Below are 26,352 nucleotides of genomic sequence, written 5' to 3'. Positions count from 1 at the left end.
CACAATGTTGGGCTGCAAAAAAATATACCCAATGAGAAACTTCTCAATTCAATCAAAACAAGAAAGATTTAACAATCCAGAAAAAAATAAGCAAGAAAGTTATCAAAACGCCAAAAAAACTGCAAAAAGTTACTGCAAATTGGTTTCTTACATAAAGTTATTGTTTCATCACTATGCTCCCTTTCTACCGATACAGGAGGAGCAGCCTTCCCCTCTTCGCATTTGAGTTCAAGATGCAATTGATCTGTGACACTGCAGCACTTGCAATAGAAGCAAGTAAGCCACTAACACAAATCCCTCAATACACTTAACCTGCTTCAGTACTCAAAGTTTCTCTTCTGCAATTTTTATATACTTGAAAAAAGTTCCGCCTTTCTTGGCTACAAGTCAATAAAAAAACTTACCATGTAATACTGCTGTGTACCTACCAAATAAATATTACAGGAGTCAAAGGATTTTTTTCAATTACTAACTCGGCTTTGGCAAAACACAACCTAGACAATATACGCTGTATGTTTTATGCATTTCAATAGGGGATGCTGCAACATTTAACAGAAATAAAATAAGTCTTAGATTTCTAGAACTCTGTCAGTACACGGGATTCCCAAGTTGTTCTGAAGACAGGAGCAGGGTTATCAGTTTTCAAGAAAAGCCACATAGTCAGTCAATCTGGCCAACTGTTGTTCATTTGGAATTGGAGGAACTGGAGTAGGTTCTACAAAGAAAACAAACATATAACGAATGAAATTAAGAAAGCAAATCAGTCCCTGGCGCCACCCAGCAAACCAGTACTCAAAAAATGCATCAGACTAATTATCAGTCTTATCATCAGTCTCTTAACCCTACCTCCTTCATCTACAGGCTTGGCAGCCAGATTACTTTTCTACTATCCACAACATTTAGAATAAGAGTTTCTAATATAGGATACACTTCCAACAAATTCAAGTTTTCAGGAACCTTCCAAATTGGCATATACTGAATCTGTAGTACAAGGAGTACTTGTAAATAATAAAAAAGTGAAAACAATAGCATCTCAACAGAAAGGCTCCTGGAACTCTTTTGCTGCATCTTTCCATTAAGTTCCCACACTGAAAATAAATACATCTACCAGATTATCTGGGTAACAAAACACAGCAGAAAGCATTGCACAGGTTGCAAGAGAAAGCAGTGCACATGCTGAGTCTTACACAAACAACAAAAAACCTGAGACCTCAAGGCTAGTGCCTATAACAGGGAGCTAAGTCAGGATTTAAAGCCAGAAGCAAAATAGGAGGAAAATTATGTTTACTCTTGCAAAGACTGCAAAGACAGGCTTTAATATATAGAATACAATTAAACTAAATGCATTCCAAGACCATGGAAGATAGAAAACTGATGATTAAAAGAAGAGTTTCATAAAGCAAAACCCTGGCTCTTCAAAGCAGCTTGGAGTTAAGCCTCCTGGGGATAAAAGACAACAGAGGCATCTTTATTAGGCACTGCAAAGCAGCAGTTCAGAACTAGTACCACAGTCGTTCTTTGATACCTGGAGACTACAGCGTTCTGAGCATCAGCACGAAAAAAATACTACAGCTTAACCTATGGTTGAGTTCTGAGGAAGAGTGGGAAAGGAAAGAGGCATTTCTGAAGTTTTCCTTGTAAAAGAAGATTTTTACAAGTTGCTTATTTGCCTTCAAGACAAAAGCCTTAGCCAAGATCCTTTGTTTCCAGAGGCTGACAGAGCCTGCTTTGAAACCTACTGCACCTAAAAACCTGGGACTCTTGGGCACATTCCTATCTGAGAGAAAGGCAACTGAAGGAGAAGCAAGTTTTAAGTAGCACCTGATTGAGGTTTTTTGTGGTGGGGATTGATATTTCTCTAGGACCCTCTTTCTACTTTGTAGTACTGGTAAAGTTTTATTTATGTTCAAGTCATGCAAGGGTTAAATATATGCAGCTAGATTTATACAGAAACGAGAAATACCTGATGAAGGGATAAATCTGTTAAAGCAAGCTTCCAGTACCCCTGAAAAGAACAATATGAAATTAGCTTAGTGGAACAATTTTAAACATTTATATATGGGCACACCAAAACTAACAAGCTATTAAAATTAGGCCTGCTCATTTTCCATGTTTTATTTCATAGCTAAAATAATCAGGAAACCTTAAGGCTTAGAAAGTTAGACATGCAGCTTCAGAGCTAAGAGGCTTCCTGTCTCCTTCATTTGTTTCAGTGATAGCTCTTCCATTCGCTTTTGGAAAACAACCATCAGTAATTAGCTCTAAGTACTTGTAAGCACAATATTTTGCAACCAGTTTATGAAAAAAGCTGATCAGCAGCAACAGCTCAGAACTCCAGTTGGTAACACACCCCTGAGAAACGAATTTCAGCACCTTGCCTGAAGCACGTTTAATTCCATGTTCTGGGCTCTGAAAACCTCAAAGTTCTGCCCAAACAAACACTCTTTTTTTTTTTTTCCCCCTCCTCTCTCTCCTCTCCAGCCTAATAGATGTTGCACTTTTGAACGAAGGAAAGTCTGCCCCCCACTCCCTTCCAAAGCTTTACTCTGGAATTTAAGGATGGTCATTTCATTTCTGCCTTCACAGCTTAACATTTTCATTTTTACCTCAAAGAGAAAGCAGCCATAGATATTGCATTTTCCAGGCTGAACTTTGCAGTAGCAGATTTTATCACCACTATAACTGTTAAAAAAGGGAGTTTTTAAAAGCAAAAGAAATTATACCAACAGCATAATCTTTTCATAACACAGGAAGACCCTCTAGATACCTGCTTAAAAACATCCAGCTTCCCAAAAAAGTTTGCACGTTCAAAATGATACTTTTAGTCATCTTTATTAAATTTAGATATGTCATTTGAGGTCATCCAACTTCTGTTCCACTGAATCAGAGCCAGCAGCAGAGGAGGAGCAGCAGAAGTTATAGCATATTCTGTCTGCTTTTGTTTAAAATGTTAATGGAGGATCTGGTTTAGTCCCTAATGTTGGTAACACCAAATTAAAACTTGCGTTTCTCACATTTCATAAACATTCCATGTTTAACAGCTGCATAATTATGCATAAGAGTAACTGAAAAAGTATCCAGTATAATTTTGATTAAGCTAATCCAGAATTATTGGAAAATGCCAAATTCAATTTATCATGAAATAGCAGCTCCACCTACCAGGCTTTTTAGGCATTACCATACGGGTTGCAGAGTCTGCTTGCCAGCCCTGTTCCAATACACCTGAAAAGGCAATTTTTACACTTGTAAGAACAAACCCATCTTGTAACATTTGCTAGATATGCAAGATATGCAAAGACCATCACAAAAATATCCCAATACACTACCTATATACCACAACTTCAAAGCCCTTTTCTTACAAACATTTATACGTTAAGTTCAAAAACGAAACTCATGAAAGTAGTAATACATAAGACTAATTCAAATATACCTTTACTTTTCTCATTGCTGAAATTCCTCAACACTTTTACATACAAAAAGGGATTTTTGCAGTAGTAAATACGGCAAAACAAAAGTCAAACACTCATTCAAAATTAAGCCATTATCTCTATTTATTACTCCATAATTTCTCTTTATTACAGTTTCTTACAGCTTACTTACAGTCACTTACAGCTACACCTTTTTTCTCAACTCCCTGTAGAAAAACCATGCAACGAATAAATGCAAAATACCTTTCACTGCTTCTTCTACAGGAAGCCCAACGAAGGCTGCAAAATCATCTGCAATGATTGAGGTATATGCCTGAGAAACCAGACCAAAGGCTCTTCTCCTAGTTGCATCTAAGAAAAACACCACAAACACACATGATATCTCTAGAAACAGAACATTTGAGAAAAGATTTTCAGTTTAAACAGCACAAAAAAAAGTCTGTTTGAAAAGCCACTACTGCCCTTGACATTAACACTTTAGACCAGGAGTTCCCCCTCGCTTTTCACACTTTGTTCAACCACCACAGTCACAGCCAGAAACAACAGCTCGCTCTGTGCCAGGACAATCCCTCCTCAGAGGCAGGAGGGACTCCCAAGCACAGTTTGCAGCAGCCTGGTACAACTGCCAATATGTAAACCACAATTTGGGAAACACTGCTTTGACAGCACTCAACACTCAAGTCGGATCCCAAGAGAAGTTTGTACTTCTGCAATAGTTCAGAACTATAAGAATTAGTGCAAAAAACAATTCTAGTTCACAGCAACTATTTATGCCCTTTCGCTATGGCGGTTTTGATACAAGAGCATCTGTAAATCTTTTTTTTTTTTCCTTAAACAAAGCTATGCAAAATATATTGTTATATAAAGCATTGTTAAGATAGCTTACAAGCTTTTTTCTGCAGTCTCTAGCACCCTCTAGTAGTGAGAAGATTTACTTGCATAGTACTGTTACATAGTCTTAACAATCTAAAAGTCGTCTAATATCAAAAGAATTACTTTAATAACTGGTACCACTTTTGGAAATGCCAAGCCAAGTTCCCTAGAGTCCTGTTTAGAAATTGGATAACAATAATCTATTTTGGCATTACAGAATCAAATATATTAGACATGAAATTGCACTACAAAAGAATGTCTCATAACATATGCACAGGCAAAAGCACTTCAGCCCATGCTTGTAAGTTTTTGGTGGTAAGCTTTTTTTTTTTTTTAAACCATTTGCTACCTCAAATCCTCTGGTATCCTGTAGGATATCCTCAAATCCTACAAGACTTGGCAGTAATACTCCTGGTGACTTTACCCTTAATGCTAAGCAGCAGTTTCTGCAGAGCGCACAGAATTCGCTCCAGGCACCCCGACTACATTTGCTCAGGCTGTACCTCTAAGAGCTTCCATGATGGGTTGGATAGTCTCAGACCACTGGTGAGCACTGATTGTTGTATAGATTCCTGGGAAGTCCCTCTGCCAGATTCTTTGTCCTACTGACCAGACTGCACCAAGTTCAGCATTTGCCTAGAGTGAAAAAAACAACCAGTTAGCCCAGAATTGTGCATTCTCCACAGTGACCATCCTTTAGAAAACTCGTATCTACTCCCTTCCTCTCCAGCAGCAAGCAGGTATCAGAGTTCTGTGAAGAGGAGCAGACAAGTCCCGAGATATCCTGCTGCATTCTCCCTGTTCCACCTTCTTGCCAGAAGTCATCCCCCTCTGTCAGCAGAGTTTAAGGGAGTCTGCTCACATGGAAATTGTACCAATTCAGCTGGCACACTACCCAAAACAGAGAACAATTTGCATTCAGACCCCATGCTGAAGTTGCAAGCACCGCTCATTTCCAACTCACAGACAAACATCTTGCAATGCAGAGGCCTTGCACCTTACAGCACTGTGGCTATTCACCCAATGAAGAGAATTTTGGGCTTGAAATACCAGAACACTTGACCACATGCCTCATTTAGTAAGGTGTCATAGTCACACTATAACTATTTGCCACCACTAGTTTTAAGAGCTCCTTCTGCTTTGCTGCATATTGTTCTAGATAAGCACCTCAAAACCATGGACTCATCAACAAAAAACAAAGTGCCTTAAAAAGTCCATTTCAAGCTGTAACTTATCTGAAGTTCCTCTTTACATCTCCGCCTTCATTTGATATTAGACTCTATAGGAATGTAGTCCTGCCTCAGAGACCAAAATTTCAAAAGGAGGTTTTTTTCCCTTCAGCTGACTACACTATCAGGAGGTTTTCCAGCAAGAGCCTCACTGATTTACTGAATTCCTTTTTACCAGATAATTTGGAAAAGGAAGGAGATGACAAAGACCTACTGCATTAAATCTTAAAAGGACCCGTGTGCCATCTGCTGGGCAAGTGCTTTATAGCACAGCATCGATCCCCAAGCCAGCGACCAAACAGAATCCTCAGAGGAAAAAGTCATTTGCAAGCTTAGATGAGATGGCTTTCACGTGATTCAAAAGGCATTTTACAAAGTACTCACAGATTTAATAGCAGGAGGAATTCTTTTCCAAAGATATCGTGCATTATTCCTAAAAAACACAAACAACTTCTCAGTAATCAAACGTTTGCTGCAAAGAGATTTCAAAAGCTTTGTTCAGATGCTGGAACTTGTAACAAATCTGGAGCTACAATCTCAGCATGTTAAAAATCTTCCCTCTATGTCTAAAATAGAACAACCTGTGTCCCTCATTTACCTTGGAAATTTTAAAGCCATCCTACAGTACCTCTATAGCCACAAGCAGTAGCACAGTGACACACAAAACAAGCAGCCTTAAAAAGGTACAAAGCAAAACATGGGAGCACTCAACACCTTCCACAAAAGCCACTTTCACTACTTAAATAATCTTCTTCTAAAGTATGTTTCTCTATCTTAAAAAAAAAAAAAGCGTAGGCAAGGGCAAAAATAAAGGAGGACAGTTACCCTAATAAGGGGAAATAATTCCCTTTTGTTTCTACCTACATTTATTTTTACACAATACTCCCTACATTTGTTTTGTTAGTCACACAGAATCCTGGCAAGTCTAGATCAAAGTAATGAACTTAATATCAATACACTATTCAGTATCTGAAGAGAAACATTCATAAACACTTACATGTCATTATGCAACAAATATAAGGCTAGAAGTTGGCCGTAAACCAGCGGCGTCGCAATTCCTCCAGGGGCCTTAAAAGCAAGGATAAGAATTTGGTTACATATAAAAGCAAGGCACCTTAAGAAACAACATGAAGTAGCTGGACTCAATGGAAAAATAAGAGAATTTCTGGTTTCCACATCAGATAATGGCTGCAGCCAAATGGTCAGAGTTGAGGTATTACAATAACTGCTGTATCTTAAGATGCAAAGCAACTTGAACACACCAGAAGTTTTTCTTAGAAAGCTGAATTATATTTTCTGCACAAGTAAGACAAAACAACATCCTTCACAACACTGCCATAGCTCATCAGAACAGTGACCATCCCACTTGGATCTCCCTGCTGTCAGGTGTCCCTGGGGACACAGCATCTCTGCCACATTCAGCTGAACCTCCGCTCACTTCAGAGCGCTCCACAGGAGCAAAGTTGAGCCGCTCACTTGAACTGCTTTTCTTAAAATAATCCCATCAGCCTTTGACACTAGGTGCACTCCAGCAGACCTAACACATCACACAGGTGGCAAAAAGGCATTGCAATACAACTATAAAAACTCTGAAAGTACATAATGACCTAAAGGTGAAGAGATTTCCCCTAAGCTTTCAACAATTCATGAAGAAATCGTGCAGCAAGTACTCACAGGAAGCCAGTTGGCAGCTATTTGGTCTACTTACGTGTGAGATTTATAGTCTCATCTAAGCCAAATGCAGGCAATTAACTGTGTCACTGAACAGATATTATCATCCCAGCCATTCTTCTTAACCCTTTTCCAGGATTTAGTACCAATCTATAATTACATTTTGAGCAAACGTTCCCCGGATTATTTCAGGTAAAAACAAACCCGGAGCAGTTTATATCACCTGCTCGAATTGTGCAAACCCAATCCTGGCAGCTCTCAGTGGCAAATTAAAGAAAATTAACTGCTTCTGTCAGAGGAACCCCCGGCACAGCCAAGCCCGGGCCTTGTTGCGGGCGCTGACACAGAGCCCGCCCAGCCCCGGGGCGGGCCCTGGGGGACGAGAGGCGCCCAAGGCCGCAGCCTCGTCTCGCCCCGCCGCTCCGCGGAGCCCGGCGGCACCGGGGCTGCTCGGCCGCCCGGGTCCCTGGGGCAGCGCCGCGATCCCCCGCACCCGCGCGGGTCGCCCGGACCCCTGAGGCAGCGCCGCGACCCCCCGCCCCCGCCACGCGGCGCCGCTGCCCCGGCAGCACCTCGAGCTCCTGCGTCTCGCACTGCTCCAGCAGCTTCCTGAAGCTGAACGCGCCCTCCGCCATCACGGCCACCGGCATCTTCCCCGCGCCGGCCCAAACCGCCTCCCGCGACGGCGGCGGCCGCCACGCGCGTCACTTCCGTCCCGGCACGGAGCGTCACTTCCGCTCTGTGGGCGCGGCCGCCGCGCTAGCCTCTGCCTCTTATGCTCTGGAGGACTGAGGGGCGGGGCTAAGGCTTGTGGGGGCGGGCGAGAGTGAGAGGGCGTGGCCAGCGCATGGAGGCGGGGCCAAAGGTGGCGGGGCGGGGCGAGTTGGTGGTTGGGGCGTGGTCAAAGCAAGGGGCGTGGCCAGGGCGAGCAGGGGCGGGGCGAGTAGAGGAGGGAGAATCTTATTTCTGCGGGGGCTTTATCTTTTGCCCCCGTTTTCCCCCCGCACTAGAAACCCCCCCTGCACTTCACCCCCGTGTTCCGCGGCACCCCGCACACCATTTATTTAAGGGTGAATGTGCTGTAAATCAATGCACACGTTTAAGGCACCCTGTGCCATGCAGCATGTCACACCCGCAATGCGGAACCCAGAGCGCGGCGCGCGCGGGGGTCTCGCGTGAGGCCGCGCACCGCGCAGGGCAGCACCCAGCGGGCTGGTGGACGCTGCGCTGGGCTGCGCCGTTGCAACGCGCGGTGCAGACGCAGGAGCTCCCTCATGCACATGCATCCCCGCCAGCGCGCCCCAGTGTGCACGTGCGTCACAGAATCACAGAATCACAGAATGGCTAAGGTTGGAAGGGACCTCTAGGGATCATCCGGTCCAACCCCCTGCACACGCAGGGTCACCTAGAGCACGTGGCACAGGACTGCGTCCAAGCGGGTTTGGAAGATCTCCAGAGAAGGAGACTCTACAACCTCTCTGGACAGCCTGTTCCAGTGCTCTGTCACCCTTACTGTTATCCTTAAGTTCCTGTGGAACTTCTGGTGTTTCAGTTCCCGGCCGTTTCCTCTAGTTCTGTCAGTGGCCACCAGTGAAAAGAGGCCAGCACCATCCTCCTCACTGCCTCCCTTGAAGTACTTATATACGCTGATCAGGTCCCCTCTCAGCCTTCTCTTCTCCAGGCTGAACAGGCCCAGCTCCCTCAGCCTCTCCTCATAGGGCAGATGTTCCAGGCCCCTGATCATCCTTGTAGCCCTGCGCTGGACTCTCTCCAGCAGCTCCACATCCCTCTTGCACTGTGGGGCCCAGAACTGGACACAATACTCCAGATGCGGCCTCACCAGGGCTGAGTAGAGGGGCAGGATCACCTCCCTCGACCTGCTGGAGATGTCCTCTTAATGCATTGGCGTCCTGCCCGTGTGTACATGTGTCCTGCCAATGTGTCCGCAGTGTGCACGCTCGTGGATCCAGTGCACCCCAATTTGCATGCACGTGGATCCAGTGCACCCCAGTGCGCACGTGCGTCCCTCCAGTGCACCCCAATGCACTGCTGAGCGCTGCGCACCCTGCAGCACCGGGCTGGGCTGGGGGTGCTGCCGCGAGAGGGCACCCGCCGCCTGCAGCGAAGCACCGCAGGCCGGGCCCAAGGTCCTGCCCTGGGTGCCAATGCGCCTGCGGGGCTTCCCTCTCCGAGGGGCCACAAATCCCCGTCCTCATGGAAGCCACCGCAAGAATCAGATGTTTAAGTGCCCGGAAAAATGGGGATATTCGTGAGGATGCAAGTGATGCCGCTGGGACGGAGCCGCCGGACACAGCCAGACACCTGCGCCGGAGCCTCGGCGCCCGCAGCAGCTGCTTCTAGGAGCGACGCCTCGCCGGGCCCATGGTCGGGCCTCAGCTCCGTGTCCCAGGGAGAGGTTAAACACAAAACGGGGCTTAAAACACCCGATCCGCTCAGATGCAGAGGCGAGCGGCCACCTGAGGGCAGACAGCGCAGATGCCGGTGCTCCCATGATGGGCACCGTTGAGCCGGGCAGCTCAGCGGACACCTTGAGCATCGGAGGGCAAAAATAACAGACTAAATAATAATGAATAAATAGCAGGCAACATAACGCAGCTTCTGCTGCCCACGTTAATCTTACGTGCATAAAAACCATCAAGCCAGCTGCAATCCAGGGCACCCCCGCACTGCCCCTTTCCAAGCGGGAAGGCTGGGAAAGCCCCTTGGGTAAATAACCCCACGGCCAGGAGCGGATCGGGGCTGCACATAAATACACAAAGGGACTAAAGACGAGCGGCTCTGCCTCTATGGGATATTCTCCTAAATCCCCTGCATGCCGGCTCCGTTTGCCAGAGCAAGGTCTCAGCAGGGCCAGGGCCCGCCTGTAGTTTTTGTTGGTTACCTCGATGGCAGATTTATGGCTATTTTGTCCCCCGCTAAGCACTCACATTTCAGCAGCAGCAGAAGCGGGTCCCACGCTGCTGTCCCCCTGCAGCTACACGCGGCCATCGGGCAAATGGGATCCCGGGACTAAGCACGATTAGGAGAGGACTAGGAAAACACCTTAAAATAAAATGCGGCCTCTGCCTCTGAGGGAGGCTTTTCCCCTGCGTTTCCCTCCTGGCATCCTTCTAAGATGACACCAATTAGACCCCCTGAAAAAAAAAAAATGGATGGAAACAATTTGGACGAGGTCTCTATTAGATTTTCTCTCATTAGCACCGCAGGCTGTTTTTGCAGCTGTTAATTGACAGCTGCCTTCCATACGCAGGGTCAAGGAAAAGAAAAAGCCCCAAACGTTATTACAGGTAATTTTAATGGGGCCCGTCTCATTGGGCACACACACAAGCATGGGAAGGGAGATGGTCACACAGAGGAGGCCAAGGCACCGTCGAGCTGCTGAGATGGGGTGGACATGGGCACGACTGCGTCGCGGTGGAGAAGACCGCAGGGGAGCATGAGATGGGAGCCTGGGTGCCAGGACGAGGCGTCCCGGGGTATTTAGCCTGAAAGGGGTTATCTGGCTCCCAGTAGGGCCTGGCAGGCAAGGAACCAAACCATCAACGTAGAGTGAAGGCCGCTTTGGTTTGCCGGTCACATGGACAGAGAAGGGAAGTTCTTGTGTCCCAAGTCAACAAACTCAGCCTTCTCGTTTGGAGGAAGATGGCCAAGGGCTGCAGGGAAGACAGCCAAGAGAGAAGCCACCATTGATTCTGGTCCGAGCCTGGCTCCCAAAGGGAATTCAGGTGCCTGGATGCACCTCCAAGTCCCCGAGGGGAACCAAGGCAAGTGAGTAGAGGGAGACAACGTGTTGCACTGACGTTTGCCCAGTGAGTTTATACAGTGGCAGCCTCAGGAATGACCCAGTGCACACACGGTGCGCCAAGGAGGGCATCTCACTTATTCATTGTTTTAACAGCTCATTCATGAGTGGCATTCACGAATTTTTCTTTAAGAGCTACCCTGGCATCCACCCCAGACCATCCGCTTCCAAAGTCTGCTCATTACAACCTACACTTAGGACGAGCTGAAGATGTTCCCGAGTTTCTCCGTGCAGGTGCACGCTGGAAGCGTCCGTTAAACGTGAGCAGCTCCCGGACAGCTGAGGTTGGGCTTCCTTCCTTCCTGTGACGGCAGCCCCACGGCCGGTGCCACCCGGGCTCCCCCACAGCTCCGCCATTTGGCTACCGTCCCGCGGGCTCCCTGCCCCCGCGCTCCAGCCTGGCAGTGGTTACGTTCCCGGGAATGTTCCTTGGCTTTCCTTCTAGCTGAGCGGCAAAGGTCGGCGGCGGCAGGAAGTCATCGCTGGGAGAGGCACGAATCCTGCCCTGCCCAGCTCCGGTGATGCCCTCCGAGATAGGATGGGTCAGGCCGCCTTTTCTCTGGGAAGACGTGAGGCTGGTACAGGAAACGCACAGTGAAACACTCCGCTTTGGTGCTAAATAGCTGCTTTCAACCCAGCCTTTGATCTTCAGAAAATTACAGGCCTGGTGATGGCTGCTGGCTCTGTTTAGCCAACGCCGGCATCGCCGCGCGCCTCCCATTTCCCCTTCGAGCTTTCGAGCTCACTTCTGAGAAGGAGACGGCTCCGACCCCCAGGGCCGGGGAGGACCCTCTGTGCACCACGGCGTGACACCAGGACGCCCTCCCTCCATGGTCCTCCTCAGAGGAGGGATGGGCAAAGGCAGATGAGCTGGAGGCACCGAGGCGCACGGGCGCTGTGCTGGAGACCGCGGTGCCACCAACTCCGTTTATCCCCATCCAGCACATCTTGAATGAATTCTGTGCCAAGCAACCAGTTTGCAGGTAGTCAAGACAGATCTTATTTTCCCACCAGAAACTCGGCACCAGCACAGAAGAAAACAGGTTGCTCCAAACTTGGACAACCACCAGCAGGGCCTTTTCAAACTGCCTGGAGCGACGGAGGTTGTTTCTCAAGCCCCAGCCTGCAGTCCTGGAGCGCTCCCTCCTCCTGGCCCATCAGGCCCGGGACCTGCTCACTGCCACGTGGAGCCGCGCGCGGGGCTCGCCGGGACGCAGCGGCAGCGCCGAGCAGAGGACATCACACGTCACCCCAAACTGGAGTATCTTTTATCGCTGCTCCACGCTGTAAATTTGTCTTCACGCGGCATAATTAACGGCATCGCCTTACACGGACAAGTTAATTTACAGGCACAAAAATAGCGGCACTAAGGTCAGCGCTGAGGAATTCGGGGAGAGGCGGCGCAGGCGCACGAGAGCGCAGGGCCCCGAGAGCCACGACTCAGGGCCCCGCGCCATAACCCAGCGAGCTGCGTCGCTGCACGCGGTGAGTCCACGAGACCAGCTCGGTCCAACCAGCGCACCTGACGTGATCATCAGATGAGCCAGACTATTGCATCGAGAAAATCATTCCTTGGTCACCAAGGAGAAACGCAGGCTTCCCCGAAGCAAGTGTAGGGACTCTTCTAAAACATAAATAACCATAAAGTCTGTCAAGGGTTCTGCTTCTATTAAAGAAGAACTATGCAAAAGATTAAATTCTGCAGCCAACTTCACTAATAGCTGGCTGCATAACTGACATCTCTACATAAACTCGCCCCTAAATAACCAGGCTTCAGAGCTTACCAGGAGGTCTCCATCGACATGACTTTTTGGGGTGGGCAAATACAGTTTCTGAGAAAGTGGAATTTTCTGCAGGAAGCTGTTTTGGAGAGATCCAGTTCCCCTTTGGGAGAAAACAACAAAATACACAAGCTAAACAATATTCAGTTTCAGCTCAGTTTCCTTAGGAAGAAAGCCCTTCAGTTGCCTGTATGGAGTGCTTGGGCAGGTCAGAGAATCGTACACCGCAGGAATTTGAGTCCAAAACCACAGACATCCATCCCTGGACAGAGATCGTTTTATTCTGTTATATTATAACTTCTCTCTGGTGACTTCTTCAGCATTTAGAGAAAGCTTTTCCCATCCAGGAGAGAAGAAACCTCGCTAGCTACCAGCCCATGGCAGGGGCTCCTGCTCAGCACTATTAGCAAGTAGCAAATTCACTAAATGGCCCCCAGTCACCCCCAGGAGTGCCACCACCCATGGCATTTGCTGCAGGGACCCTCATCTGCTAAGTCCCGGGGCAGAGCAGGGCACCAGGCAGTTTCTGCAGGGAGGCAGTGAGGTGGCACCATCCTCGGGCTGGTTTAGTGTGACCACAGAGCCACAGGAGGGGCTGACCAGCAACAGGCTGGGACGAGTTGACATCCCAGCTGTCCCTTCCACACAGCACACCCAGGGCAGCTTTCCAAGAGCAGCTGCTCACCAAGATATTGCAGAAATCCCCCCAGGTCCTGTCTCTCCCGTCCTCCCGATGAGTCAAGTCCTTCCTCGGCCCCCTTGAGCTCAGCATTTCAGGAGGGTGAGACCTAAGTCTGCACAGTGTCACACACAGACGTGGTATTTTGAGCCCCCAGGGTCTGCAACAGGTGCTGCTGTCACGTTGCCCATAGAGCTGCCACGTCAGAGACATCACACAGGATCTCCTGATGGTGACAGACGGCTCCGAGAGGGCTCTGGGCCTCTTTGTATTCCTCAGGCATATCAATGATATATTTTATTTACCCCTCTCAGACCTAGAGGGCTGAATCTATGAAGACGAAAGCACCAGGCTTCACAGGTGAGGGGGTTTCACGGTATCTGCAATAACACACGATAACGGGGTTCAGCCTGAACATCTTACTGGCAGTAGCTTGGCCCGGTTGTCATTAGCCAGTGCTGCCAGGGTGCAAATAAGACTCCTAGTCCTGGCTCATATTTTTGCAGAAACTCTCATTTATCAGGCTGGGAGCTCTGCTCTGTCAGAGCACTGCAGCTAAATTGCCAGCAGAGAAGGGGTCCTTCCTCAAAGTGAAGACCACCAGTGAGAAATGTGTGTTGGGGTACAGGACCCCCCTCAGGGCCTGTAACTTCTTCTTTAGCTGGGAAATGGAGGGAGAGGAGGAGAACTGGAAGGTAACACCCACTTCCCCACACTTTCAGCCTTTCTTACAGGAAAAGGAAGATTTCCCAGCAAAGTCACTTCTAGCTGGGAAAATGAAGGTTCCCCATGGCCATTTCCACAGGAAGATTCATAATTTTCTGGGAAGCATTAATACAAAAGCTGTTCGTAGAACTGTAGAATCATTACGGTTGGAAAAGACCTTCAAGATCATCTAATCCAACCGTAGGCCCGTCACCACGGGCCTGCTAAACCACGTCCCTAAGCGCCTCATCTACACGTCCCTGAGCACTGCCGGGGACGGCGACTCCACCACTTCCCTGGCAGCCTCTTCCAAGGCTTCACCACAAAATCACGAGGTATTTTGAGGCTGCTCAAGTAGATCAGTGGGTAGGAGGAGGCCTGGGCTCGGGAAGCCACAGCACCCTTGGGTGACCTTGGAGAACCACTGCCGTGCTGCTTTCCCATCTGTTCGCTGGGAATAAGGAAGCGTTGTGCACAAGGTAGCTGGATTATTAATAGAGCTCCCTGGTTGGCATTTCAAAACAGCCCAAGGGACTGAGAAATGCTTTGCTTGTTTTGACTTCTATACTAAAAAATATCAGCTAGAGATCTAAACCTCAGCTTCTCTGTATGCTATGGTTATGGTATAAAAACAGATATAGCCAAAATGAAACATTTTGACTATATGGAATGGAAATGTTTCCATAATTTCCTGTTGAGGATGTAGATGAAATTGATACACTCACACAAAATGTTTGGATTTCTGTAAATTGCCATTTTTGGCTAGATCCAAGAGCAGCAGTAGCATAGATTTGGTTTAAAAACTATCAGTGAGGGGATAGAAGGGATTTTCTCTAGTGTTGCTGTAAATTGCTCCCTAGGACCCCTGCTAAAGCCCTAGTTACAAAGGCAAACCAGCCTTACGGGGACTTACCGTGCCTTGCTACTGCACATTAAAGGGAGCAGCTAAAGCCCAAGGGCAACAGATTTCTGCTACTTTTAACGTGCAGTAGCAAGGCAACGTGAAAAGAGAGATCACACTTTCGTGAAGCGAATGAAAGAAAAAAAAATCAACATTTCTTGGCATTTAAGCCATACCTTGAAAATATATGAATGCTTTCAGGGGCAGGGTATGGACTCCAGGATCTCTTGTCTTCCTTTCCAGCCTTGTTTTTAATGGTGAAATGGATACACCCTGGTCTCATTCCGACTTTTACAAAATCTGATATGGCTCTGCAACATCATTAAAAAGACATTTAGAAACAAACACACGTGCACAAAAACAACCAGAAATCTGTGCAAGCTCATTTTTCTTCTGGAAAGTTTTTATTTTGACAAAGGGGAGTTTACCACAGGAAAAAAAGGAAACTCATTCCCTTGGAAAGGGCTCCACCAGCTCTTGTGTCCCTTGGCTATGGGCTGGCTGCAGTCGCACGCACAGCAGCACAGCATGGGGAGGCCAGCGCTGCCCTTTAAACTCGCTGCTGTGTCACCCCTTTCGTCACCACCGTCAATCTACAGCTCTGTTCCCCGACCTGCAAGGACAACATTTGACCTAGGATGGGTGTTGGCCGCCTACAGTCAAGCTACACACGAGTTAGTTCCTAAGTGCCTTCAGCAGACGCGGTGCCGCTTCCTCATGGAAAATCCACAGCTAGGTGGGATTCAAGGAAAACGTTTTATTCCAGGCAGAACAGGCAGCCCGAGACCATTTTTCTTCCACAGGTCATCGCGCCGATGCACTGGAGATCCTAAAATAAAATAAAATAAAATAAAATAAAATAAAATAAAATAAAATAAAATAAAATAAAATTGAGCAAGGAGACTAATGGCTCCATTTGCTAGTATTGCAGAAGCCAAACTGGGATGGATTGCTTGTGCTTGGATGGAGCATAATTAAAAGGAATTTGTGAAACAGATACACACGGGGAAATTCCTAACAACATAAAAGGGAGGAAGGGATGGCTCATAAAAGAGTGATTCCCTCTGTTTTTCTTGGCAGCCCAGCCAAGCTCCCCAAATGCGTGGCCGTAAAAGGACTCCATGCTGAGCAGAAGACAATAACAAGCAGGTGTTATGGAAAATGACCCTTCCCTAAGCAAACAGATTTGATCTTCCTGCCCTCTCCGTGCATCCTCTGCCTGCTCCCGAAATCTGTTTCCAATGAGCAGATGCAGCCCTCACCTCGAGCCAGATGAACGCCGCGTTCGGCTGTGCTGCGTTGGCGGCGGCGCTTGCGTCTCCGGGCTCGGGCTTCACCACCAGGCGCCCGGCCACAGAGCTTCATCCCACGCCCAGACCTACCCATCACCTGCATATCTGGGCAGGAAGCGATGCACCAGTCAACGAAGTTCGCGCCCGAGCATACAAAAATCAGTAATTTATACCCAAAGGACAGATGAGCGGAGCAGGAATTCCCCAGCTCTAATAAACACCTCCAAAGTTACAAAGATTTCAGTTTTTACATTTAGCAGGGGCCAAATCAGCCCCGAAATGAGCAGGAATATTTTCCTGCCTACTGTCAAGATAATGCACATTTAAATGTTCTGCACTTTCTCATGAGTCGCTAGGTAGTAGTTGGTTTTGAGCCTAAAAAATGAAAAGCTCGTTCTGAGCTGTGCCAAACCCACGAGCCTGATCCTCACATCTGCTGTTTACAGTATCAACAGGAAAGATACCCCAGTGTCAAAAAATAAAGGGAGAACAAAGGGCTGTCCTGGCATTGTAGCACTATTGAGAAGTCAGTTATATTGGGCCATAGGAATGAATGAAATCTTCACAGTGCAATTCATTCCTTCTTGTTCCTGCATATTTATGTATTTAAATAAAAATATAAAAATTCAGCTTCAGTTGGGAATCCTGAAAACGGAAGCTAAAATTAGCAAGTTTGGCTCGGATTCACGCTGCTACTCGATTTTCCAACGGTTTCTCCCCAAAACCACAAATTAGCACCACACGCCTCGCAAACCCAGCCCCGTGGTGGGGATTTTCGCCGCTGCGGGGTCACTGTGGGGCAGGCTCCGGCTCCCTTCTCACGTCTCCGCTCCATCCTGACCACTTGCGAAGGACAAGGACCTTTCGCGCTTTGCTTCAAGCCTTTTTCCCCTCCCTTGCATCACGCTGGCCCATCCCAACATGCTAAATGGGATGTTTTCAGGTCCCCAACAACTTCTTACAGCTGTGACTAGCGTGGGGAGCTGGGAGCGAGGGCTGCCCCTGCTCTGTTTCTCTCCGACCTGCCTGGATTACTGCAATAGCCTTTGAAGGCGGCGTTAGACGAGGTGACTAAACACGTTTTGTTGCTTCTTTCGCTGTCTGATCCTTTGCTAGGGGCAAAAATGGTGTTTGGGACCTTTTCTTTCCCCATATAGCTGTACACCTGCGTTTACATTGATGGCGGCAGCACTTGGAGCGGACAGCGCGGCGCTGCTCACCTTTCCCATTGCCTCCCACGAGACTCTGGGCCTCTGCCTGGGACAAGGGTGTTTTGTTCTCTGCGGCCCAGAAGGATATCACTTTTCTTTTGGGAAGTCCTATTGCATCCCAGGGCTTTGAAAAGATCTTTATCCAGGGATTTTCAGGTGCGCCTGTGGACCGCTGAGCTCCTTGAAAAGGCGGGTGCAACCTTTGAACGGGATCAAAAGTTTGAAGCACTGGCAGAGCTGGTTAAAATGAGCATTGTGTGATCTGTGGGTGGATTTTGCACGTAAAACAACGGATTTTTATTAAAATACAGCAAAGCTTGAAAAAGCCTTGTGTTGCTCTGGATGCTCTCGGGCAAGGTACAATCTTATCTTTAGTCTTCTTTTGGTAGTTGCTACTGCTGATGTTACTAACAACGTTTTTACAGTCTAGACAGACTGGTTGGGCTGCGCTCTGCAGCCATCCTAGGAAGGGCATCCAAAGAACCCCCAAATCGATCTGAGGATCCCCTGCCCTCCTGCCATAGGGTGAAGGGGGAAGAATTAACAGTATTAAGAGATGAACAAGAATTGAAACGGGTCCCAGTTCGAGGTGGCAGGAGAACCCAGGAGAGGTTGTGGAATCTCCCTCTCTGGAGATCTTCCAAACCCACTTGGACACAGTCCTGTATCATGTGTTCTAGGTGACCCTGTGCATGCAGGAGGTTGGACTAGATGATCTCCAAAGGTCCCTTCCAACCTTAACGATTCTGTGATTCTGTGATTCTGTGACTTTCTGCATCTGCCACGTTTGGTGTCAGCCCAGTGACCAGCATCTCTGGGAGCAGCAGCAAGCCCACGCCAAACGCTTCATCCCTCACGTTGCTGGGCTGGGTTTCCCTCCGCTTCCTTCTCAGCCTGGGCAGCTTATCGTTTTCCTGCAGGCCGGGGGGCACTTCTGGTGTGGATGCAATCTCTTACTTGGCAGGGGAGAGGAGAAAATAAAATTTTAAAAATACATACTTTTTGCAGGTCTGTTGAAACCAAATCATTCCTGTTGAAATTCTGAGAGAGCTTATGTAGGTGCCAGCATAACTGGCCTGGTGACACTGTTCTGGTTGCTTTGCAGCCAGGAATAAGAGCTGCCAGCTCCCTTTAGCTCCACGCTGGGCAGAGACCTGTAAGGATGCTGCAGCAGATCCCTGTGTGTGCCTCTGCACTGACTCAAAACCAGGGGCCAAACGATGGGTCTTGGCAGCTTGTGCTAGCACAGTTTGGCCTCAATCCAGCCTGAGTTCAGCTTCCTTTTGCAGGGGAAAAACCCTGTGGTTCAGCCTGACTTTTTGCTTAAACTCTAGTTCCCAGGTAGGCAGGAAACCACGTCGAATGGGCGTTAGTGCTCTCTGTTTTAACACGCACGTGACATGGGTAAATGCCCAGAGCAAGAGCGTGGGCTTCCCCTCCCAGCAGGGCACGTAGCCCCTCGAGCCTCGGGTGCCTGAAACCTGTCAGCCTTTACCTCACGCTCTTGCTTAGGTGGCACTGGAGTCAGATGCAAGCACGCACCTAAGCAACGAGCTACAAATACTGAATTACCAAAATTGAATTACCAATATGTATGTATTTATATGGCAAGGCACTGCTCAAGAGCTCAAGATTGCTCCAGGTCCTGCCAGTGCTGGGGGTTTAGGTGCTGACAGAGGCTAAATGGATGGAAAAGTGCCCATTGGGCCCTTGAATCTCAAAGGAAGCAATGAAAGCACCCATAAATTAGAGTGGTAAAGATTGAATGGAAACAAAAATGTGGGTTGTTGTCAGCTTGGCAAAAGCAACTAAATGCAATGATTTTTTCCCCTTCTTCCTAAAAACACCAACTCTTTGACATTCTGAACTTGCTTTTATCCGAAACCAGTAGGAGCTTTTGACAGGTTTAAAGCAATGAGGTCGTTTTGCTATGAGTAATCTCAGAAAAACCCAGAAAACACCGTTCAAATAAGTCCAAGGGCCACAGCCAACCTCCACACAAAGTTGAAGCAAATCCCTCAGAATTATTCTCTTTGGCTCCAAAAAATCTTGGATATGAGGAAATTTTGCATTTGGGGAAAAAAAAAGCTGAATTATTAGCCCAAGGCAAGTGGTTAACGAGCACTAAATATACATGTCAGTGAGGCTACACAAACTGCAAGTGGCACTTTCCTTCCAGGAGATTATATAGGGCGGGAAGAGACATAAATGAAATCCATCAATGGACCCGTGGGGAGGGATCAGCGGACGGGAGCGCCAGCACACCGGCCTCCCGCTCCCATCTGCTTTTCCCATTTCTGCCTCCTTCTCCCTCCCCCAGAGCCTCTACAAAGTTTCCCTTAAAAATAAAGGACAAACCTGGTGAGGCCATGAGGAGCAGAGAGAAAAACCTCTCACGCCGCCAGCATCTGCAGGCTGGGCCAAGGAGGGGACCTGGGCTTCGCTTGGAGACCTTCAACACTGTCCTGCTGTTTATCCAGCCCTGCCAAGGGGCTTCTTGGCTCCTTTCGTGCCCTGGGCTAATGGGGCTAGGGCTTGCCGTAGCCCACGCCGGGCGATTTATCACAGCTTACGGGGCCCTGCATCGCAGCCCGCTCCGAGCGCCGCGCGGGGCAAAGGGACCTCGGGCCGTGTTTGTTTTGGATGTCAAGACACAGCCATAAATCGGGCCGCAAGAGCAGCACGTGCGAGCGCTGAGTCAACGCGGGGCGGCAGCAAGATAAATGATGTCGGAGGTGGAGGGGAGCTGGCGGGGCGGCTGGCCGGGGCTGCCACCCGGGAGCCTTCCCACGGGACGTCAAACCCACGGCAAGGGCCTGGCAGAGAGCGGGACCGTGAGGCGGGTTTGAGCCGCCACCTTCACCCGTTGCTGTTTCAAAGAGACCTTGGCTTTGGTGTCAGCTGATGGAGGTGGTGGAGATCACCGTGTCCAGGAGGGACCGCCAGGCTGGACAGGTTGTCTTCTCCAGACAGGAACAGGCTTCTTTTATTACCTTCCAGCTCTTGAAAAGCTTGTTCAGGGGATGAGAGATTTTTCACACTGCCCACACCTTGTGAAAGGGGCCAGGAGCTAAAAGGGTGAAAGCAAAGTTTATACACAGAAAGCTACAGCAATCTGCCTTCTCCTGCAGCATGTGCTTTGGTCGTACACGCCTTGCTGCTTCCCTCTCCAGTTAAGGCAGCGGGTGAAACACGGCATCTCAAATCGCCCGAGATTTCAAGGCCACCGTCGGGGCCGCTCACCACCAGCCCCGTGTTTCACAGAGGGCCCAGGAGGGCGGCCGTGCGGGAGAGGGTCACACTGGTGCGTCGTCACCTGCCAGCACCAGCACGCGGCTCCGCGAGCTTGGTGAGCTCTGCCAACACGTCATCGTGCCGGAAGGAAAAGCCTCCAGAGAAACGTTTCCTGCCCTAGCACAGAGAGACACGCCAAAGCACAAAGCCGTAACTCCTGGGAAACAGGATCAAAAAGCCCATCCTACGCCTTGGAGGTTTTGGAAAGAGAGGATCCAACCCTTACATCCAACAACAGGGACTCCCAGGCTCCAGCAGGGACTCCTGCTCGCTTGAAGAGGCAGGCAGGTCTGGGAGCCTCCTGAGGAGGGCTGCTCTTCCCTCTTCACGCAGGCGGAGGTGGGCAGAAAGCATCAGTCACGCTCGGCAGCCGAAAGCACAGGAGACATCCTGGAAACGCGAGAAGAAGGCACCCAGCGGGGGAAGAACCGCAAAACACCTCTGAGTTCCTCTCCCCAGCTTTGCTGTCCTTTGCACGGCAGATCTCTATCTCTTCTCTGGGAAATCTTATTCACATCGTGAGTTACAGGGCAAGAAACATGATGAAACCCAACTTCACGCGACAGCCACATGTTCCCTCTTTTCCCCTTTAAATGGGATTTTGACATCATTAGTTTTCCTACTGGAAGGAGGGAAACCTTTACCAGAGAAGCCAGATGTGCTTCGGGTTTAAAAACACCAGTTTGGGTGCTGAACTTGTAATTTATGGCAGGCACTTCACCCATTAAATTAGTACATGTTTTCCTACTATCCCTTCCAGATTCGGGACCACTGGTGCTAGACTCTGTGCAAGAACATGCAAATTCCCCGGGGGTGAGGGGTGTAGAGAGGAGTCACCCCAAGAATGAAGGGAAATAAAAGGGTGAGAGGAGGAAAATACTATCCCAGTTTGGAGCTGGGGAGCTTAGTGCAAGGTGTGATTTACGAATGAGCTTCAGTGCGTGAATCGCTACTTACCTCTTTAGTGAGCACCATGTGCACCCCTTTCCTTTTGCCTGGGTGCCCCACATACTCCAAAGGGGACAAGGCTGAAGCGTTTCTGAAAGGTCACTGGTCCTGACAGCCTTCGGGTGCTCCACAGTCACTGAATTGACTTGGGGCTACCTGCAGACTTGAAGCACTTGAAGTTTTCGAGTGACCTGCCCGGGGTCGCAGGAGAGTCTGGGGCAGACATGGGGACAGGAGGGGGGTTTCCCCCGGCTGCTGTGAGCTATGAGGATGTCCTCCCTGCCACCTCCTATCTTTGAGCAGCAAATTAAAGCCAGAGGCAAGTCGGGACCCTCCGGACAGATGGCGAAACATCAAAGCAAGCCATCCTGAAACACGAACCAAGTAGAGAGATTTCCCAGTAGAAACAAAAAAAATATGTGGACAGGTGAGAAAGCAGCTGGCAAGGTGCTTGAGGCGGCTTTGCCTGCAGCCTTTGAAACTGCTCAGGTTTAAAACAAGCAAACATGCAAGATATTCACCTGGTTGGCTTGGAAATAGCCAGCCAGGCAGAGGACATGACCAAGCACAGACTCCCCTTCTGGGGAGGGAAGAGAACTTCCAACACTAACATGTGGGTTCCCTGTGCTGGTGTTGTGGCTTGCTACAGCAATTTTTCCATGTTTTTCAGGTCTGTGGTCTGCAAAGAAGCTTGGACCGCAACGCTGATCTGAACCCAGCTCTCCTGACGTCCCTCAAGGCAGCCCCAATCTTGTTCTGGGCCACCCAGCTCTGTGCTGGGCCACCCAGCCTAGCAAAACCACACTTAACAGCAGCTCTGTGGTCACCAGGACCACCGACAAGCTTCCTGAAGTCTCCACAGGCTCACATCTTGCTCAGGTAGTTGGGCTCCTGTCCTACTAAGTGCTCACCAAGCCAACACAACCACTAATGAACAATTTGTCGTTCAGTAATAAAACGCCACCAAGCCTCAGATGGCAACCAGCCTGTGAGCCTCTCCCTCCCTCCCAAATAACATGGCTGCAGCACCCAAAGCAAAGCAGGCATGGGAGGCGTTGGAGACAAGGGAAGAAACATGCAGACATTTCATCTTCAGAGACACCAATCTCCTCTGTACAGTTAACTTGGACCCTGAACCATTTCAGTGAAGGCTGCCAGGGCTGTTCTCCTGGAAGGAGCGGCCCAGGTTTCAAGTGAGGGTTGGAATCCATTTCATTGGCAGACTGGGCTTTCTCCTTCTGGTTTCTGTCTTGCTGTATAACAACATAGCTCAAAAGAAAAGGAGCTCGAGGGCAGACCGTGACAAACTGAGCCTCCTCTGTCTTCCTTCCAAATACTCCAGAGATATTACTTCATTCTCATTCATGATATAGAAATAATATTTATCTCAGCTGCTGCCAATATACAGGGTCTGCAGCATATACGTAGATATATCTGTCTCGCATATGGATTCCTGGAATGACGGAGATGAGTTCAAACGCAGTCCTGTAACATGAGTCCAGCAGGATCTGCTGGCCACCACCCAAGGTAAATGGCCAGGAGAGTCCATACGCGGTGGTGGTCAGCCACTGATGTAGCTCTGCTCACACCACGCCTGCCAAAGCAAACTGTCCGCTTTGACCCTGCCCGAGATTCCCAGCGCAGCCCTCCTTAAACAAGCCACGGCGGATCTGGAACACAAATAAAGGCTATGAGATGGGAAAGCACTATGAAACTGTGCTCCGTGCAGAAAGTTCCACAGCTCTTCCCCACACTAGCTCCAAGGGAAGAAGCATGCCCCAGTTCACCTGGGACTCCGCTTCTCCCAGACCTCTTTCCCAAGGACCAAAAACACAACATACTGGACCTACAGTCTCCTAATTTCTTCCACATACACATAGGCAGCTTTATAAGATCACAGTCCTCTTACCATTACTCCTTCATCCTATTTCCCTTAATTCCCTGAGGCAAACACAATCTTGGTGTGAAAATAAGTTCTTCCTAGACAGACCAAAGGTAAATGCAGGTACAACCTGAGACTTCCCAGATTTTCTCATTTCCCCCTAGGATCATAGGGCCTTCCCTTTACTAGTAATACATTTTACTCACATAGCCTACAAAGGGCTTTTAATCTTGCAGAAATTTAGGCCTAAGAAACCTCCTTGACATAAGGGAATTCCATTACAGGCAGTTGATATATTGAAGCTATCTTATTACCCCGAGTGGTTATTCTGACCTTGTTTGTGGCCAAAAAAGAGAGAAACGAATGATGTGATAAATCCAGTTAGTGTTTGGATTGTTTGCTAGATTAGTAACCTACTGTGGCCATTTTACTGTACACGCGCCGAGAGTTTTGATTAAGTGATTTGTGCAGCCAGTAATGTTCTTCCACCAACATAATAATTAATGCGGTTAAGAGGCACTTGGAAAATGCATGGGGAAAGACAGCAAAACGCAGCGTAAATGTTTACGAAGGTGATAGTTCTGCATTGCCCACAGGCTCTGCTTGTGAATACCACACTGCGCCCGGCCTTGGGAAGGGTAACAAGGCTGTGAGGGTGCTTTGATTTTAGCCATAAATAACGTTCACTCCAGCTCTTGGGTTTTGCGCAGGCGATCAGTCACTTTTGCTAACAATGTTAGCATGATTTGTCAGAAATAAATCTAGCAAACGTTTCTAGTGCTCATTAATCTTTGCTTTCTTGCTGACTGAAACCACCCAAGGACCCACCAAACAGCAAGAGCCAAGGGACACGTCGGCTTGTTCCACACACATATGCTAAAAGATAATGGTTAAAATATATCCCCTTGAGGGCCCTTAGATGTTGGCTAGTGGGAGAGCTTGCGACCATTTGGGAATATATCTCTCTCTCAAAAACAACAACAACAACAAACCCAACACACCTTAGTAGGCATCAGTCACTGTTTGAGAAGCACAGAGGTGAACCCAGACAACAATATGAACACTTCATCGCACACTTCATTTTCTCAAAAAGCAGTTTCTCCAACCACCTCCTCTGCAGATCTCAAAGGTGCTTTTTATTTCTCCTGTCCAAGCCTTTGAGTAGTTTCAGCCAAGCTGGGTTACTATGTCAATGGGATTTATCACACACCAGTATGAGGCCTACAATGTTTTACTGTTGATAAACACAAAGTGGTGAATCAAAGCCAAAATAGCAAGAGTAGATTTACAAAGCAAAAAGAGCAAGAGTGGATTTAAGAGAACTAAACAAGATACTCTCATAGAGAGAAAAAAAAATTACATCACAGCTGGTAATTTTTTAATTTAAAAAATTGTGAAAGGAAAGGAACACAGAAGATGGAGCTTAGCGTAAATCCACACTAATTCCTCAAAGTAACTCAACTCCCAAAACCTGTGAATTAGGTATAAAGCAAAATAATGGATCACATATATATTTTTCTTACTGAACAGCTGTAGCTTAATTTGACTTATCTACCCTCTCCTTCGTGATGATTCTATTGGGTTTTATCAAAGGTTTGAAAAGAACGATATCTTCAAGATGAGAAATGCTACACAAAGTGCAAAACTGTCTTTTTCCAAGAAATGAGAGGTGCTTCTCAGTTTTGACGTAGAAATTTTATATTGTGGACTGTCAGTGCATCTCAATACTGTTCTCATCAGAGTTTTCTGCTGAAATATTACATTCTGTGAAGCTACCTTGCTTTTGGAGAGCATTGTGCGCCAAAGCAGTTTTGCACAAACTTACATAATTCAGATTAATACAGTGAAAAATAACTCATTTTTTTTTATCAATGACTGATTTTTTCCTCATAAAGAAAACCCATTTGCAAGAAAATTTGAAATTTGATCACCTATTTTGATACCAAGGGGAAAATTTTCTTTCAAATTACTTTTGAAATTATGAAATTTCTCAAAAAGGGAACATCTGGTTCCCACATGCCTCTCATTTTTACTGTGCTGAAGCCCTCAATATGGTGTCTCTTCACATCACACAAGATTAATTCAAGTTGGCGTGGATGGGAACAGCCCATGAAGGCTACGAGCTAGATGGGAGAAAAAGCAAAGAGGCAACTAAAGGAGTATATTGTTGGCAGAGCTGGTGGATTCCATAAGGAGGTCAGTGTTAGGTTTAATATTTTTTTACATCTTTATTAATGACATGAAAATGCAACCTGATATGGCAGTAAAACAAGGAAAGAAAGAGAAAAAAAAACAGTGCAGCTGATAGCACAAAAATAATAGTTTCATGGGTTGCTGGTTAGACGGCACCTGAAATAGCATGTTTCTTTCTGGGCACCCAACACTGTAATTTGGAGGGAGTTCATAGAAGAGCAACAGAGATGATGGAGATGGAGGTGTTGAACTTGGCTCAAGGCAAAATTGGACAGGGTAACAGGCTATGAGCACTTAAAGAAAATAAACGCCCAGCGAGAAATCCTGACCTTGTTGAAGTTGATGTCGAGACTTTCATTGACTTCAGTGGAGCCAGGATTTCACAACGAGGAGGAACGGGGATTACTCAGTGGTGAAAAAGGCTACATGCAGGAGCTATGGG

General features: G+C 47.8%; 1 protein-coding gene across 1 annotated transcript; it reads right to left on the bottom strand.

Annotated features, from left to right (window-relative positions):
• Positions 1-495: 495 nt before the first annotated feature.
• Positions 496-7,852, bottom strand: COPS8 (COP9 signalosome subunit 8). Its single transcript, XM_088523674.1, has 8 exons — positions 7,774-7,852; positions 6,528-6,598; positions 5,915-5,963; positions 4,805-4,937; positions 3,672-3,779; positions 3,160-3,222; positions 1,964-2,005; positions 496-715 (listed from the first exon to the last, which is right to left on the bottom strand). The coding sequence occupies exons 1-8, from the start codon at positions 7,849-7,851 to the stop codon at positions 636-638; spliced, it is 624 nt and encodes a 207-aa protein (XP_088379800.1). The 5' UTR covers position 7,852; the 3' UTR covers positions 496-635.
• Positions 7,853-26,352: the final 18,500 nt, after the last annotated feature.

This window comes from Tinamus guttatus, unplaced genomic scaffold (assembly GCF_059628265.1).
Source record: "Tinamus guttatus ecotype Peru unplaced genomic scaffold, ASM5962826v1 Tinamus_guttatus_pri_ptg000197l, whole genome shotgun sequence".
Classification (NCBI taxonomy): Eukaryota; Metazoa; Chordata; class Aves; order Tinamiformes; family Tinamidae; genus Tinamus; species Tinamus guttatus.
Note: the sequence above shows the minus strand (reverse complement) of the source record. Positions and strands in the feature narration are given on the sequence as shown.